This window comes from Colius striatus, chromosome 19 (assembly GCF_028858725.1).
Source record: "Colius striatus isolate bColStr4 chromosome 19, bColStr4.1.hap1, whole genome shotgun sequence".
In the NCBI taxonomy this organism is placed as follows: domain Eukaryota; kingdom Metazoa; phylum Chordata; class Aves; order Coliiformes; family Coliidae; genus Colius; species Colius striatus.
Window position 1 is genome coordinate 3,538,730 of NC_084777.1, and position 17,663 is coordinate 3,556,392.

Genomic DNA, 17,663 nt, shown 5'->3' on the forward strand with positions numbered 1-17,663 from the left:
TCTGTGCCTGTGCAAAGGCCAAGGCTTTGATCAGCAGCAGCAGAGGAGGGATTTTGATTAATGAGATATTGATGAGGTGGGAAAACAGCTCAGCTGTATATAACCAGGATACCACAGAATGGATCCTCACATGGTGCAAATCAGCATCACTTAGTTGAAATCCTAACAGAAGGCAGAAATTCATTGCAGGGAAGATCCTTCTACCACAGCCTCAGCACGCTGCAGTGGATGCACGGGGAGTTATCAGGACCTTTGTTTGGACACGATCCTTGAAAAGCAGCCAGCCAGGATGAATGAAGATGCCACTAAGACTGTTTCAGATTCAATGATGACAGCAGTATTAAAATACCCACAGAGGCAAGAATTTGAGGGACTCACACAAATAGCTGCCAGCTTTAGGCAAAAGCAGATGGAAAGATAATCTGAATTACAAGTGTGCGGTTCCATCCCAGGGGAGCCTTGGAACACACAAGCAGGAAATGTTTGGGAAAGTTTGGAGTCTTGCAATTAAAGTCCCTTCCAACTTAATCCAAAGACTTGTGTCTTTGGCTGGGTATGCACAGGTAGAGGGGGAGCTGAAGAAAGCTTTCAAAAGCTTACTCACTGGAGTAAAAAGAAGGGTCAAAGGAAGGAAAATACGAGCAGGATCAAGTCTAATTAAAGGAGCAAAAAGAAAATGACAGCTACAAAAAGGCAGGGGCTATTTTCATACAGAGCAAAGGGTCGCTGGCATGTATTTGCAGAGCCCCAACACCCAGAAGGAGGGGAGAAAAGGGAGCCTTTGTGAGAGAGATGAGGAAGCATGGGAACCCAGGAGCCCTGGGGTAGCTCCGAGGCATTACTGTACTTAGCACAAAAGAGAGAAACAATAGAGGGCAAAAGGAGACTGGGCTGTTTATTTTTCTGGGTATGGTAGGCAAAGGGAGGGCTCACAAATAGTGTTGAGAGACACTGGAAAAGTAGGCACTGAGGAAGAGAAGTATCAGGCCTGGATAACAGCATGAGAGGCATGAGGATAAAAATAGGAGAATCCTAAGTTATGCACAGTTAGACATTCTCTAGTAACAGCTATTTCCCCAAGGTCAACAGCAAAGAGATGATCTGCTTAAATGATTCCTACCAGGTGTCTTCTGAAAAGAGGAACAAGGGTGTTTAAGGAACATAAAGGACTATTAGAAGGAATTATTTAGAAAAGCCTTTACAAGAACATGCTGTCTTTTCATATGAAGCAAAATGCAGGGTGGAAACCAAACATGTTAGAAGATATGTATGGTTATTGTTTCTATGAAGCCTCTATGAAGCTCTGCCTCTGACCCTGGAGCTGCATGAAATACCATGCAACTCCCTGGAGCTCCACACAGCTTCCAGCACCAGGACAGCCACCATGTAAACAGATCCCAGAGTGAAACAACAGCAACCAAGAACTGCATTTGCTCTTACTGCTTTGATTTCAACTGTTTTGAGACTTACCCACCCATGTCCAAAAGTGCTGGGAGCTCAGAGCTTTCATTCAGAGAGCTGGTGAGCTGGAATTTAGTCCTTCGTAGCCTTCACTTGCACATCCAAATCCAGCAACTGTCCCTGGAGCTTTGCCAACATCTGACCAGAGCAACTCCTCCACAACCCTGCTCAACTTCCACAGTTCCTGTCCTCAAAGAGCCCAAGAATTTACCTTGACATTGTGCAAATAAAGAAACCCAATGGCATCCTCTTGCAGATAAAGAAGAGCAAAAGAGTAAGGGTAGATACAGAGCTCGCTGGAGTGATGTGAGATGCCAGAACAAGCACCAGGTTACCAGTACTGCAATCACAAGCAGGGTAACAGTAAATTGCTTCCCAGGCAAGCTGCTGCATTCATCCCATGAACAGAAGAAATCCAAGACTTTGCCTCACTCACCAAGCCATCCTTTGCACAGGAGACATCCCTCCCTACCAAAACCAAACCCAGCTTTCTCCTTTGAACCAAATAAAGGCTGGTCACCCTGCTGCAAATCGAGGTCTTCACATCGCTTGGGGTCACAGCTTAGTAATTGCATTTCAGGTCCTGCAGGCTGCTCCTGCTACAGACTGTGCAGCATGAAACAGAGACCAGGATCACGCCATCGCTTCAGCTCAGGCCTGGTAGTAATTAATTTCATTGAGTTTGACATTTGAAATAAATGAAGTAAGGAACATGCTTCCACCATCTGGAAAAGTGCATGCTGACACTTCCAGTCATTTGTGCATCCACTCGTGAATGTGTGAGAGTAATGTTTGGTATTTCTACATATAGAGAGAAGGTGAACGACACGTTCAAGGCACCAGTCCATGCAAACAAGGCCAGCAGCCCAGCACCACTCATCACACAGAGGAGCAAGAGGCATGTTGAGTAGTGGGAGCAGCCAAATGAGGTAAGAAAATATTTGGGAAACTGGAAACAAGGCAAACAGCAAGAAAAGTTATCAGTATGTTTGGAGAAGATTGGTTCATACATGGAGCATGCTTGATGTTCTCTGCATCACTAAAGCAATATATGAAGTACTCTGTGTAAGGGTGTACACAATAGCTTAAAAGTAATCTGTGTACATTTTATATGCCCTTGTTTATTATTCCAAGGGAAAACAGTTTTCATAGCTAGAAGAAAACAAATTGTGTCCTTACAAAGGAGCAAAGGGGTCATTTACAGTATGTTCCTCTTTCCTTCATTAACATGCTGAGGTATTTTTCTCCAGAGCAAGGAGCAGGGAGGAAACATTCCCTTTGACATTAAAACAGACATCCTAGAAAATACACCATCAGCTACATACAAGACAAACCCCTGAGTCCAGAAAGGACTCTGCCCTTTTCCAGTGCCATCCTGGCTCCTCCTGCCCCTTCCTGTCAAAAACCATCAGGATGTGCATGCAGAGAAGTTCCAGCTGCAAGTTGTGACATGCATGGATAATAGATAAAATAATTTCCTATTAGAAATAGGACATTACAGGTGAAATTCACCACTGTGACAATTTGAAGCAGCCAGAAACCCAGCTTAAGCACTGCTGAGGCTGGTAGTATGAAACAGGAGTTTAAGATTAACCACAACCAACCAGCCTGTATGAAAAAGCTCCACTAAGGCTGGAGCTGCAGTGCACACTGATTCCAGCTTGTCACAGAGCTGTACTCTTGCCCCTGGGCTCAGCTCATTTCTGCAGACATCTACAATAATCCTCCTGCAGCCCTCAGTACAAAGGGAAGGGATTTCTGCTTTTCACACCCAGGCCTTGGTGGAACATAAGTGACAACTGCCTCCTGTCCAAGATGTCTTTCCTCACTGAGCAGCTCCTGTCCCACATCTATCCCTTTCTGTGCTCACTCTGGGTGGCTTTATACATGACAAGCCACTGTCCTGCTCTCAACACTGTAGGATACTGTTGGTCCAGGAAGCCTTACCCATGTCAAATATGCCACTTCCTTCCAAAGTGCTGATCCATCACTTGGCAGGCTTCCCGTGGCACAGATGAGGACTGTGGCTGCTCTAGAGCAGGTTATTTCACCTCCCAGGTCCTCTGATGATTATTTCTCACTAGGCTTTACTTCCCAGAAGAATTTTCCACATGCCCTATTTAATCCTGTGTTGACTGACATTACCCAGGCATGCCATACCTGCCTGCATTAACACCCCCTCAGCTGTCATTCATTGCTCACTAAAATGGAAAGAAAAGCACTGACACAGATCTGTTCCCTCAAACACATTTCTTGGGGCATACCTGCAGCTTTCAGTCCTCAACGTAGGAGAACTCATTTCAGTTTTGGAAAGGCTCCCCCTCATCTCTCATATCTATTTTCAGCCTTTCCATCACTTAAAGTTTCCTTTAAGATCCTCTGAGGTTGGGCATTCTGCCACCATCAGACAAATAATCAACTTGACCCCTCAAGTCACAACAGGGACAAAGTCCCTTAGAGGCCACACCAGCTAAAGCAAAGATGTGGCAGATTTCCCTCCCCCAAAGCAGATGTTTCAGCATCATCCATTAAAAAAAAGCTTAATCCCAGGCCACAAATTGGCCAGCAGAGACTCAGCTATTTCCAGGCTTGCAGGAATCGTGCTGGTTTTAGCAGCTCTGCTGTTCGTTATTTGGGATGAGTGTCCCCAGGGCAAGGAGGGCCCCGGCTTGTCTGGCCAAGGCTTTGGAGAAGGGAGCTGCAGGGAGGGAACATGCTGGGTGACTCTGTTACTCTCAGTGTGCAGAACATCTTTAACTGATCTGACTCTCAAAGTCTCAGAACGTGGCTAAGTTCATTGGTGGGAATTTTTAAGTACCTTCAAATGAGGAACCCAAAGTTCTTTACAGACATTTCCACACCCAAAACGTGCTCCAGTTTTGGTGCTGGCTCATATTTCTTAGGGAAAATAAATCTCAATTAGCTTGGTGTTATCCAAGTCTATTCCCCACTGCCACAAGAAATCACACTGCATTTTCCTAGGCTGAATCCCAACCAGCACTGTAAAATGCTCCATAAACTGCCAAAAAAAAAAGCAGCCCTGTGGGCTATGAAGGCAGCACGTCAAAGGCAGTGGTGGAGAAGAGATGAAGGGTGGTTTTGTGACTTAGGCCTGATGATGCTATGCTAGTTAGTGAGGTAAATTCCCAAGATCAACAGGAGACAGATCCCAGGCCTGTATCCACCCACAGCTCCACGTGGACAGACTCCTGCAACAGTCAGATTCACAGCCAAGAAGCACAGAATCCTGTCTCTGCCCAAGCACAAGGCCCTGGGCCAAGACAGAACTCAGCCTGCAAGCACCAAAGGGTCAGACAAAGAATCTTGGCCCATGCAGGGGCAAGGGCTGTGTTGAGGCTGGGTACAAAGCACCACATCCAGCGTCCTCAGGCACTGCTGGCTGTCAAAGGTGGCAAAGCTCCTGAGCCGTGCTTTCCCGTCTGAGGAGCAAAGCGCTGACCCTGCTCAGCTCACTGGGAGCATCTGTCAGGCCTTGCTGTGGGAATGTGACTGTGGTTGGAAAAGAAAAAGATGATGAGACACAGCAGAGGACTTAACCCTCTGTACCCACCCTGGCAGAAGGGCTAAGCACGCCTGCTGCCTTCCCTATACATAGTCTTGTAAGACAATAGCCTCCAGCACATCAAGGCCTCCCTGCTTCCTGATATAGCTCTTTAATTACAGAGCACTGGGGAAAAAGAATTGATGTTTCCAGAGCAGATATGGCTCTTATTGTTTTTTTTCTGGTTTGTATCCTGCAGGGAACTAAGACTAAAGTTGAAAAAAAAAGCCCAAAAAAAAAGCCAGAGGCAGTTCCAAGCGCTGAGGCCTGTTTGCTCCTCCTCCCAGCCCCAGCTCCTGAGGTCAGCAGGGAAAGCATCCAACAGTTGCAGAAAGACAGATTGTTTTCATTTAAACATTTAAGAGAGAGGCAGAGCGAGGGACTTTCTCCTGAAGTGTACAAGACGTGATGGTGTGCCTCTCCCCAGCCCTGCAAAGCCCTGCGACAGAACATTCCGAGCGGTTTTCCTACATGAGCACTGGCCAACGGGTGCCAAAGGCAGTGACCAGGATGAAAGCAGCTTCCTCCTCCCAGCCTCATGTCGCTCCTGGAGCACAGAAACAGTGAGGGGATTCTTCGTGCTCGGCCCTCCCTGTTACAAAAAGCAGAATACCCGATGGATTCGAGAGAAAAACAACATTGGCCTCGTCAAGAAAAGCACTTGCAGGGCTCCATGCGAACAGGCCTTATCCTTCAAGGAATCGACAGCTTTCCAAGATGAGACACTGCGCAGCCTACAGTCAGGAAACAGATGCTGTACTCAGGGGATAGAGACAGATTTGTGTTTTCTAGGGGAAACCCTCCGAGGAGCACGTCCAGCATGGCTCCTGCCCTGCGGCTGGCTTCTCCTGATGAGTGGATCCCATGGAGTCCCACACATCTCCTGCTGCCAGCAGCTGAGTCCTGACTGTCAGAAGCCAAACACACCTATCACCCATCTCCTCTATCAGCAGAAATCTTTAACTTCCATGCAATACCAACACAAGAGTTATAGACACAATGCTTCACCAAGCAAACCAGGCACTGTGGGCCCATGAGCGTGAGCTACAGGCCATCAAGCCCTGCCTTCAGCATCGTGCCACAGCAAACAAGTCCCAGTTCCCAGCCATGATATCCACTGGAACTTGTGTTGAGTTTTCAGCCACCATGGATCAAAGCTAAACTGGCAATTTCATTTGCAAGTTGTTTCTGGAAGTGATCTTGCATTATGTGGGCAAGAAAAATAGTTGGCTTAATTTTCTACTGAAGGTGTATTTCGATGGAGGAGGATAAATCAAGACTCTAAAGCTTTAGTTGTTTTTTTGGAGGAATATCTGTTTTATCTGTTTTACACCAGAGAAGTGACTTCAGAAGAGAAAAATCCAATGGCCAGAAATCAAAAATGTAAATATTGCTGTGTACTGTCTCTCAGGATACATACTCTGGCAAAACAGCAAAGCAGTGCTAGGCAGTATGCAGGGGTGTCTGCCACAGCACACCACCACCTCAAATCCACTCCACGACAGTGATAAGCCATTAGCCAAAATACTGATAACCTCAGAAGAGGGTGTTTCAGCCACATGAGAAAGGAAACCCATTGGTACAGGAGCTCATGACTTAATCTCTACTCCATAAAAAGAAAAAGCATTAACAACTTCTGAACTGGCTTCTGTTCTCTGGCCTCCTGGCCACATCACTGCTGTTTTATTGCAGTTGCCCCAGCAGTATCAATTAAAGGGAAATCCTGGCCAAGTTTCCATCCTATCCCACCCACTTGGCATTAACCCATCCACAGCTCACCACTCCCCTTTCCACACGTGCAACCCACGAGCCACATTTCTATTTCCAGGGCTCTGCCAGTGTGGTTAACCAGCTGCCTGGGGCTTGTCGAATGAAGCTTTCAGGCAGGAAATTAAGAAAAGCTTAATTTACAGCTGGGCATTTACTCAAGGCAGGGGATGGGCTCATGCTCACCTCCAAGCACCCTGCAGACCTACACATCCCATCACCCTGCAAGGCCCTGGGACCCTGCTGATGCCCATTGCTCAAGGGGCACACATTTTCTCACCAGCATTTCAGGAGATAGTGTTGTCCCACAACAGCCTCTTCAGAACACGTAGAGAAAGGGTTGGTAGTGTTGGAGGAAAGCAGTCTGGCTGAATATTAGGGATCTCCACATTGATTTTGAGGAGGTTTTTTTTCTTCTGGGTGTATAAAGAAGCTGAGAACAAGAGCTTACTAACCAGCAGCAATGAGCCCAACACTGCCAGGGTATCCCCTGACTTTCTGTGCACTACCTACATCAGCAGCTGCCTTTGGAGTCCCTGACAGCTACCACTGCCAAACCCCAGCTCCAGCCCCTTGCTAACTCTTAGGTGCTTCAACACTTCAGCAGATCTCAGCTGAGATTTACTCTTGTAACTCCCTGAAAGTGGAGTGAAACAGAGCTGTTTGGCACCAGCTGAAACACCTGGCTTGGAAGCTCCCTTTTTTTCCCCCCATTTCTTCTGAGCAGAATGACACTTGTATTCACAGTGACTCATCTCCTTGACCTTTCTATTCACTTTTAATGGTGCAAGTTGGAAATAAGGGCATACAAACAATACATTCATTATTCAGCTGGTGAACTGCAGCCCTTGGACCAAATCTCTACCCTGCTGCAGACAAGAGTGCACAGAGTAGATATCTCGTTCCAGCACATCTAGGATGAGTCTCCTCGAAGACCAGACAAACCCACTGCTTAATTCATATTTGAGGGGTGCAGCTCAATCAAAAAAAAAATCCCTGTGAAAAATGCTGCAGGAGTAGATGAGATTCCTGGGAAACTGGCAGTGTCATCTCCAGGAATTCAGCTGCAAGGAATTCTTACTTAAGTATTGTCTTGGAAACAAAAAAAAAAGGGGGTGGAGGGAGGAACACAGCAGAGGAAAAGAGGCCAGAGAGGCTCTCTGTGAGGTTACATGAGCTCAGCCAAAGCACAGCTCTTTCCTGTACATCCATACTCAAAAAATAGAAACTCCAGCTGACATGCAAATGAAACTCTAAATCTGGCCACTAAAACTGCCTGAGAGTCCCTTCAAGCAGGGACTCCAGCAGACCCCTTAGTGACCTCGCTTCTCTCTCTCAGAGCTTCCCCCATCAACTTCTACAGCATTTCCAGCAATGCTACAAACTTCCCTGTCCTTTGCAAGTTAGAGCAGTGAAAGGCAAGAAGGCAAGGAAAGAAAAGGGCTTCAAACAGTTTGCTGAAATCTGAGCCAAGGGAAAAACAACTTATGACTTTATTTACTCTGAAAGAATTAGCATCTCCCTGGCTGCAGATGCACAGCTTGATCCAGGCAGGAATGGCACACAGGGTCATCCCGAGCTAACAGTAAGATTTAGCTGTATTTAAGCCAGGCAGATCATCCAGGTCTTCAGCAAGCTGCAGCTTCCTAAGGAGAACAAAAGGTCACCCAAACATGTATCCCCGTCCCTCATTAGGAAAACAGAGTGCCTAGCTCCTTTGGGTGACATCCAAACACTGGTCAGACCAGTGTGATCCTTTCCCTGAGCACAGCAAGGCTGAGGTTTGGCCTTCAAACTTTTTTCCAGTTCATCTAAAGCAGCAGGGTTGAGCATCACAAGGAATATAAAGGGTATCAGGCATGGGAGACTTCAAGAAATCAAATCAAACCCTTGGAGATGAGTGCACTTAAGCCCATAGCCTGTGGCAGAGCATTTGGCAACAACATACACTGGAATTACTTCCTTACATCAGCAAAAGAGTTGAATGTCAGCATCCCAAAGCCAGCTAAAAGGGACTGACAAAAGCTTATCCAGCACCTCCTGCTCCTGGCCACAGCACAGGCTTAGCATGCAAAACCCCAGGGGGATTCCCACCTTCAGGATCCAGCATCTCACTTCCATTTCCATCCCTCTACTTTCCTATGGTTTTTTTTCCCCCCAAGTAAACTGAAGGATGTGTGTGGCTGACCAAGAGATCCTCTACCTACTTTGCATGTCATGTACAGGTCTAACACTTCCAAGTGTTCTGGGAGGGGTAAATGTAACAGTGTGGTGGTCTGCATGGTACCCCATCGTATATCCCCAAGAGGTGTGTCCAAACCTAGAGACAAAACCTAAGCAACCTCCTGGATTTGCAGTGTGAGGCACTAATGCTGCTAGACAGGAAAACACCAGCCCAAGGAGGAAAAGTATTTTTCAAGTAGAAAACTCCTAGACCACAACCTCCAACATAAGCTGAGGCACAGGGACGAAAAGAGGCTCTTAGAGCACTTCAGTGCTTGGAAACACAGGTCTTGTTGGCATATCAGCATTACATTTGTGTTAATGCAACACCTCAATGCCAGGTTCCATATGAGGAGACAGCATCAGCCCCCAGGCTATGGGAAACACAGGGACTTACCTAAGGGCTAGGAGAAAGTCTGCAGGACTGAGCACTGCTGTAGCTCATTCCACTCATTCAATCCCCAAGCTACCCTCTTTCTCTCCAGCTTATTACACAATCTTGAAGGAAAACTCCAGCATTATAAATACATGAATATGATTTTCCTACTTTCCAAAAAAAATTGTCATCTCTCAACATTGTGGAAGCTTCCAGATGATGGTAAGAACCCTGTGGGCTTCTGGAGAAGAAAGAGAGCCCAGACTCAGAGCAACCAACCTCAAAAATGCCTTTTGTGCAGCTCCTTCATTTATTTATTTTAGCTCTAAAGATTTTCCAGACACATCCACAGAGAAACCACTGCATCATTTGGATGGTTCACTCAGTTGCTAGGCTTCATTTCAAGAGCCCTGGAACTTGCCAACAGTAACCCAGTGGCTAATTACACCACGTTGCCAACCTAAGTTTTTTCCATATAACATTAGATTTTAACAATTTTTTTCCATTCTTTCATGTCTCAACTGTTGTTTTTCTGGTTTTGCTCATTCTTCCCATACTGGGTTTTTTTCTTCTTCATTGCACAAAAAGGTTTCTTTTATTTTTAAGCCAAACTGCCAGCTTGCACACTCAGTACCTAGCACATAAGCTCCAATCTAAGTAAGGACAAAACCTTTGATATAAAGGTTACAAGTGGACAAGACAGTCCCAGGAAACTCTCTCAAGCAAGCCAAGAGGGCAAAGGAGAGGTAATGCACTGCCTAGAGAGGCAAAAGCTGGAGGTGTAAGTAGGTAACAGGCAACATCAAGAAGCAGAATATAACTATCAAGGGTCTGAAGATTGCATTCTGCTTGCCCTGCTCAGAGATTTGCACCCCTAGCTAGCCCAGGACACTGCTGTGCTTTGCTGATGCTCAGGCAAACTCCAGCAAGGAAACTCTTTCCCTATACAGATGTGAGGTTCTCTGCCTTCTCCAGAAAGCACACAACTGTCCCCTTGGAAGGGTTTTCTCTACCAAAAAAGTCCCCTAAACCCTCCTCAAAAAGCCACCATGGCCTTAGGAGGGAGTAAAAACCTGCTGACGCCTTCAGACTGCTGCTGCAGACAGCTGTGACAATAGATGTGCTCCAAAGAGGTCAGAACAGAGAGAGATCCAACAGAGGTAACCAGAGACAAACAAGGCACAGAGCAGTCCTGAACCAGAAGAACATAAGTGAGAAGCCTCCACATCTCAGCAGAAGCAGAGGTTGGAAGGAAGCACAGGAGAAGTGGTGCCTTTGGTGGCATCACCCTCCCTTGGGGCTCCGCGTCTCATCAGCCAATGCAAGGAGGGCTGTCCCCCCCACTTTGTGGGGACAGAGCCTCCCAGCATGATGCCAGTAGCAGGTCCTACTGCTGATATCAGACTTGCCATACATCCAGAATAGATGCTTGCCCTCCATCCTAAAAAGCACCTAAAAGCCAAGGACCTACCCAGACAGTGCAGGGAAACCGGTGGAGACTCTCAAACGGAACCCAGAAGCAGCCTCACTCCTGTGTGCACATGCCTCGGTGGTGACACCCACTTTTACTGTGGGACAAATCCTTCAGATCTCACATTTGACCTAATTCCAACAGATGACTGTTTGAGGGCTCAGCATTCCCAAAATATCCTCAACAGCAGCACTATCAGAGATCTGCAGCAGAGTCAGCTCTTCCCTAAATACGTGATGATGCGAAGTCCACGCTGGCTACACAACACAGAATGAACGTGGAAGAAAGTCTTTCCCCACATGGAGAAAAGAAGCCTGTGAAAAGGTGTGCTTGGAGCTCATTCCTGCTTTATCTCCCAGCCAATTCTTTCCTCAGTTCAAACATCAGTTTCCATTTAGCAAAATCTAGGTAGTGAAAAGTCATAATCACGTTTTCAACAGACCCCAAATAACATTCTGAACCTTTCTCTGCAAAGTAATTCATTTTCTAGAGCGATAGCTGCAGCCTGAGGATGAGGCTCCTGCTAAACAAACAGGCCAGAGCATCCGTGGGCGAGTGTGTACAGACGTGATGAAGTGCCAGATTTACACTTGTAATGCTGCAGGGATTTCCCTGTCTGAGGGGCTGCCACGCTTCAAAGTCCGTTCCCACAACAGCAGAGCACCAGCTCCAAATGGAATCAGCTCTTCCCCAGTCACTCTGGACTTGGGCATCTCCACCCCAAACCATGGCATACGCAGACTGGTCCTTACTGTCTGCTGCTAGTGTCAGAGGACCAAGAGAGAGGCTTCCAGCTTGACACTTTGGAAGTTGTAGAGTTATTTTGGTTGGAAAAGCCCTTTAAGCTCTTGGAGCTCTCCCTGCACAGCCCACCACTAACCCCTGGCCCTCAGCAGCTCAGCTCCTCGGCTTTGGGATCCCCCCAGGGCTGGGCACTCCCCTCAGCTCCCTGGGCAGCCTGGCACAGGGGCTGACACCCCTCTCAGTTCTGCCTCAGCTCCAATCAAAACCTCATCCAGCACAACTTGAGGCTGTTTCCTCTTGTCCTGTCATTCATTACTTGAGAGAAGAGACTGACCCGCAGCTCACTGCAGCCTCCTGCCAGGGAGTTGTACAAAGCATTACTAGAGTTACATGTCAAAAAGGAATTAACCCGAAAAGTCCATCTCTTACATTTTCATGTGGAAGGGGCAGGGATGGTAAAATAAGGACACATAGTCCCTCCCTACTTGTTCTATGACAGACATTGCCTGCAAGCAGCAGGAGTAGCACCCACAGAGTTTTCTTCACTGGATAACTCTCAATCTTTAAAAGAGGATTTGTATTTGTGGGTCCAGCACATAGACCCAAGCCAGCATTGCCAGCAGGCAAGGCCACACTGCTGTCCCTCTTCACACACCAAAAACCAGCAACTCTTCAGCAGGCTGTGCCTTAGAGCTACCCCTAAAGACCTGAGGTGAAATGGGATTTCCCCAATCCCCAACAAATTATCACCCAAACACCACCACGCTTCATCCTGAAGCGCTAACCTTCCCATTAGCCTTGGCTGGAGCCAAAAGAACCAGCTCATCAGTCTGAAACCAGCTCCTACATCCAGCACAGCCTTCAAAAATCACCTCAAAGGGGAATGGTCAGCATCATTTTTCATCCTGACCTCAGCTTCCATAGAAGAATAATATATTAGCTCAGCTGAATGCCTCTGCCATGTGCCCTGGATGGGGCACATCCGACAGCTGGGTGCTTTTCAACTCCAAAGCCCTGTTCCAATCTGGCAGAACATTGACAACATAATCCAGGCTTTATGCTGGAAATCAGACTTGCCATCAATTCCAGACTTCTAAAGTCATATTTCATCTTGTAAAACAATATCAACACTTTTGATTGGCAAAATATGAAACAAAACACTTCTCACTGGCTGAAGATCTCTTTTTTTTAGCTCATTCTAGATGCCTGGGGAAGAGCCAGGGAGAGAAGCAACAGATGGTAACAGGATACTTCATCATTTCCAGCATTTTCAGTTCTTTTAAAGGCCATGTCATGTATTCTTATGACCCTTTTCTTTGCCACTAAAGGAAACTGCTGCTTCCAAAAAGTTTCACCCAGAAACCTGATTCAACTTTATGGGGATTTGTAAAAGCAGAGCCAGATTCCAGCTTCGTCTGTGGGTTACATTTTTGTGTGACATCATCTGTTAAAATATGGGAAAGTCTGAGCTGGAAGGGCAGTGTTCAGAGGCAGATCACTTCATGTCACCTTTGACATGGCTATTTCTCTACTTCTCTGCTAAACCTCTCTGCAAGGTGTCTTCCCCTTTCCTTGGGGCCACCTGACAGATCTGCTTCTGAAGATGGTTACAGAGAAGCCAACTATAATGAAACTGAAGTAGAAACAATCTGAGCTGAAAGAAACCCAAAGAGAACTTGGACATATTTTTAGAAGAGCTCTAAAGAACCACTGCCACCATCTGACTCCTCCCTCATCCAAATTATCTGATGTCCCATTAGGAGGCTCATTAGGGAAACTCAAAGCTTTCATTGAAGAGTCACTGCAGCATTAGCCTCAGCCAACCCTCTGCTTCCTTCAGCTGCTCCCTAACACTTTGGGGAAAGTGAAGAGGTAACTTTAAAAACTCAGTCTTATGTTGATACTGTCTGAAGGACATACAGCAACAGGCAAAGTGTGTTTAGGGATGCTCTGAAACCATTCAAACAGCAGCACAGACAAAAGAAAATGGACAAACTTGTATCTTCCTTTAGTTAAGACCAATAATAACTCAGTTTTCATGTGAGCAACAGAGCAGCCTGACAATGTGGCTGCACACACAGGGAACCCAAGCTGAGCCAGCATCCTTCCAGGCTGCCTCTACTCAGAAACCTGCTCTCAACAGCCCAGTGCTTTTGCAGTACAACACAAACTCTTGGGATGGCCCCTGGTGCCATTAACTTCCCAGCAGTGATGTTCTTAGAGGCACTTTGCTCATTGACTAGCAACTTCTTTTCCACCCTGCTCAGGCATATGCAAGACAAAACATTAATGAAAGCATTCCTGCTACGCCCACCTTTTTCTTCCTTAAGGTCATTGGAAGAGCTGAGAAAGTACAATAATCTGCAATCCTGCTGCTATATACAGAATCCCACACACATTTGTCCTGGTAACACACAAACCACCCTGCCAACACTGCTGCCTGGGCTTCCCCGGCAAAAAACACCCAGAGCACATGAAAATGGGATGAAGCTGGAACAGAGAAAGTTCCATTTAAATATAAGAACAAACTATTTCAGGGTGAGGGAGCCCTGGCACAGGCTGCCCAGGGAGGGTGTGGAGGCTCCTTCCTTGGAGGGCTTCAAGACCCGCCTGGACACGTTCCTGTGTGACCCGATCTAGGTGACCCTGCTTCTGCAGTGGGGTTGGACTGGATGATCTCTAAAGGTCCCTTCCAACCCCACCGTTCTATGATTGTATGAAAAATCAGGCATGAAAGCGAAACAGCAGGCTCAGCTCTCCGGGGCACTCCTGGCTTTCTCAGGTTACCCTGCACAACTACTTTAAACTCTCCAGATTTCAAAAGAAAAGAAGAAAAATCACTTCTGCCAACAAACCATTTCCTAGTTGTTCCCCTTGAAATAGAAGCTAAAAAGCCCTCAGAGCTCCGATGCCTCCAAGTGCCTGCTACAAACTCAGCACACGCTGCAAAACCACCCAGGAAACTTTTCCCCACAAGCCTCAGTATCTGTCCTGCTCTTGGCGTTTCCCCTCCCGGAGAAGCTGACATGTGGAAAGTCGAGTTGTCGAAACACACTCAAAAACCCAAAGCATCCACTTAGAGTGGAAAAAAAAAGAGTCAGTCCCAGCTCCTGCGTGATTGTTAGCAAAAAAAAAGAGAAAGACGTTGCAGAGTTTGGCTGGCTGCAGAGTGCTGTTGTACAGCTGGTACTTCAGAGCTGCCTCTTGCCACGCTCGACAAGGTTTTGGGGAGAAACGCTACAAATTGAGGTAGGAGAGGGAAAAATGAGCCTGGGGGTCCCAAGCAGAAGAGGCTGAGAAGCTTTTGTGTGCCGGGCTGTGCCGCTGTGATGCGGGGAGGGGATGGGATGGGATGAGCAGATCACTGCCGGACAAAAAGTTTCTTCTCCTCAAGGAGGAACTACACAAACAGAGAGGTTTCCAGTTGACTAAATATATATTCACATACATATCTACGGAGATGTAGGAAGAACTAGAGCCTCCAGAAACACATCCCGACTTGTGCTCCAGCAAAACGAGCCCAGCAACAGGCAGCTCTGCTCTAAGAAAGGCGAATAAAGTATTGTTTTAAGTATTTTCCCCTTTTACGGGCCCCCTGACAAATGGCATTCGGAGACTCGGGCAGCTCGAGGAGCTTGGGGAAGTTTTTTGTGAGGCTTTTTTTGAGTTGGAGGGGGTTTTTTCTCCTCTTTTTCCTCGACTAAAGGGCAGCCACGCAAACGTTCTGCCCCGCTGAAAAGCCCCCTCGCCCTCCGCAGCAGCCCGGCTCCCCCGGCCCCGCTGACACTCGTCACCCTCCCGGGACCAGCGGGACCCAGCGCCCCGGGGATGAGGGGTAGGGGAGGAGCGGGAGGTGGGGGGGTCTCAGGGCTTTCCTTACCTGCCCGACCGAGGGACAGGGCACTCAGCAGCACCAGAGCAGCGGGTACCGACCAGCTCCGTATCCAACTGCGCCTTTTCCACCGCGTGTGCGTATCCATGGTCCACAAAAAACGGGCCAGCAGCTCGGGACAACTCGGGGGGCAAAAGGGTGAAAAATAATACTACTACTACCTATATCTACACACAAGCGAAGAAAAGCCTTTCAGACCCCCCCCGCCAGCCCCCCCCGGGAGAACAGCCGCTTTATAAAGCCATGGGGCGGGCGGAGGGCTGTCGGGGGCTCCGCCGCGCTCACTCCCGGCCCCTGCCTGCTCCTCCAGCGAAAAAACTTTTCCTTCTCTCCCCCCACCCCCCTTTTTTTCCCCTTCTTTTAAACCCAAGGCGAGAGTTTGTCAATCTCGGAGCGGCGCAGCGAATCGGGAGCGTTCGGAGCGGCCCCCGGGCCGGCCCTTCCCCGCCCGCCCCCCGCCCGGCCCCGCGCTGGGTTTGAACGCTGAGGTTGGGCTGCCCCGGCCCCCAAAACTCTCTTTCCCTCCCTTTCCCCCACCATGAATTAGCACCAGTCGGAGTTTTCCTCTCCCTTCCCCCTCCCAACTCGCTGCTTTGGCCGGTTCCCGGGGGAGATAGGGCCCCGGGGCTTGTGAAAGCCTGGAAAATGAAAGGATTTGGGGGGGGGGGGGGGAGTGAGGCCGGCGCTGCAAAACATGCAGGGAAAGGGTAAAAGTGCAAGTGGGGAGGAGTGGAAAGGCAAAGCGGCATCTCCTGCCAGGGTGGCAAAACCCTCTCTGACAGGCGAGCAAGGAGGACAGCAAGAGGTGGAAGTGTTCAACTCATCCCGGGATCCACCCCAGCAGCGCTCTGCTCTCATCCCTCTTCTCACTGCACCACTCAGCCCTGACTGCCTTTGCACACCAGTGAGGGCTGATGCACCACGCTGCTAAACATCAGCTTTCAATTGCTCTTGTTGTGGCAATATTAGAATAGAACTAGAAATCAAAGTGAAAACTGATATGACATCCCCACAGCAAATCCTCTCCCCCAGCAGAGCTCACTCTCTCAGGTCCCAGGAGAGAAGGACAGATGTCACACTGCAGGACTAGGTGGCATACAGTGCTGCAGACTCCTCAACAAAGATCAGGTCATCTGGAGACCAGAGAAGATAGAACAAATACACCCCTTTCCCTTGGCTAAAATGCCTTGAAGACACTTGCTGGTATCAATGCTTGTTTTGTCACTAAAGATGTGAACATCACTGCTAGCACACAGCCAGGTGACAGTCCCAGCTTCTGTGACTTTAGCTGTTGGAGCAGTAATTTCCCCTACAGACTTATACCCTGAGGCACACCAAAGCATTCCAGCACTCCCCAGCCCTTGCACAGCATCATCCTTAAAGTCTTCATCATCCACAGCAAAACAATTATTGCCACCACCTCCACTGCCACACTCTGCCTGCCCTGGACTCCAGTCTCCTTGTCTATGGATTCAGTCACTCAGCACTGTGAGAACCTGGGCAGTCACTGGCCTTTCCATTTCTCTCATACAAGGGTGGAAATGTATGACTTAGGAGTCACTTGTCAAGTCTTTGGGCTGTCTGATGGAAGAACTCAGCACAACAGCGGCTTCTGTCATGCTTTAGCTATTCACTCAGCATAAATCTTTGACCTGCTGGGATGGAAGTTTGTTGGATGGGTAACTGGCATCAAAACCAACACACACAGGAGGCCAGGTCCCAGCACATATGCAGAAGGAAGGTAACTGACATCAAACACATCAAAACCTACAAACACAAGAGTTCAGATCTCACCAGATCTGCAGAAGGAAGGGAAAAGGGGTGCTTCCAGTTTGCTCAGCTCACAGCCCAACAAAAAAGTTTTCTAATGCTTCAGTGAGGAAAAGCTGTAGAAAATCTCTCTTTACCTCTGAACCTGTTGAGATGCCACCTCCCTCCTACCAGCCTCTCTGAGACTGGAGAGGCTGGAGCATGAGCCACACACAAGAAGTGATTCTCTGCTGAAAGAGCCTTTCACCAAAGCGAGGTGAAAGGCAGATTGGCTGCAAGCCCCCGAGCCAGGAGCTGGGAGGAGACACGCAGCATGTGCTGGCTGCAGCCACGTGCAGGGTGGGTACAGTGCCAGTGGCACTCCAGGGCAAATCTCTCAGATGAAAGCCCCGTCCAG

At 48.0% G+C, this 17,663-nt stretch overlaps 1 protein-coding gene across 3 annotated transcripts in view; it reads right to left on the bottom strand.

Moving 5' to 3' along the window:
* The window catches only part of COL5A1 (collagen type V alpha 1 chain), a 150,171-nt gene extending 134,399 nt beyond the window's left edge, over positions 1-15,772 (bottom strand). For all 3 annotated transcript variants that reach the window (XM_062011591.1, XM_062011590.1, XM_062011589.1), the window contains exon 1: positions 15,485-15,772. In XM_062011591.1, the coding sequence (XP_061867575.1) occupies positions 15,485-15,584 (100 nt within the window). In that variant the 5' untranslated portion in view covers positions 15,585-15,772. The remainder of the gene's footprint in view (positions 1-15,484) is intronic.
* Positions 15,773-17,663: the final 1,891 nt, after the last annotated feature.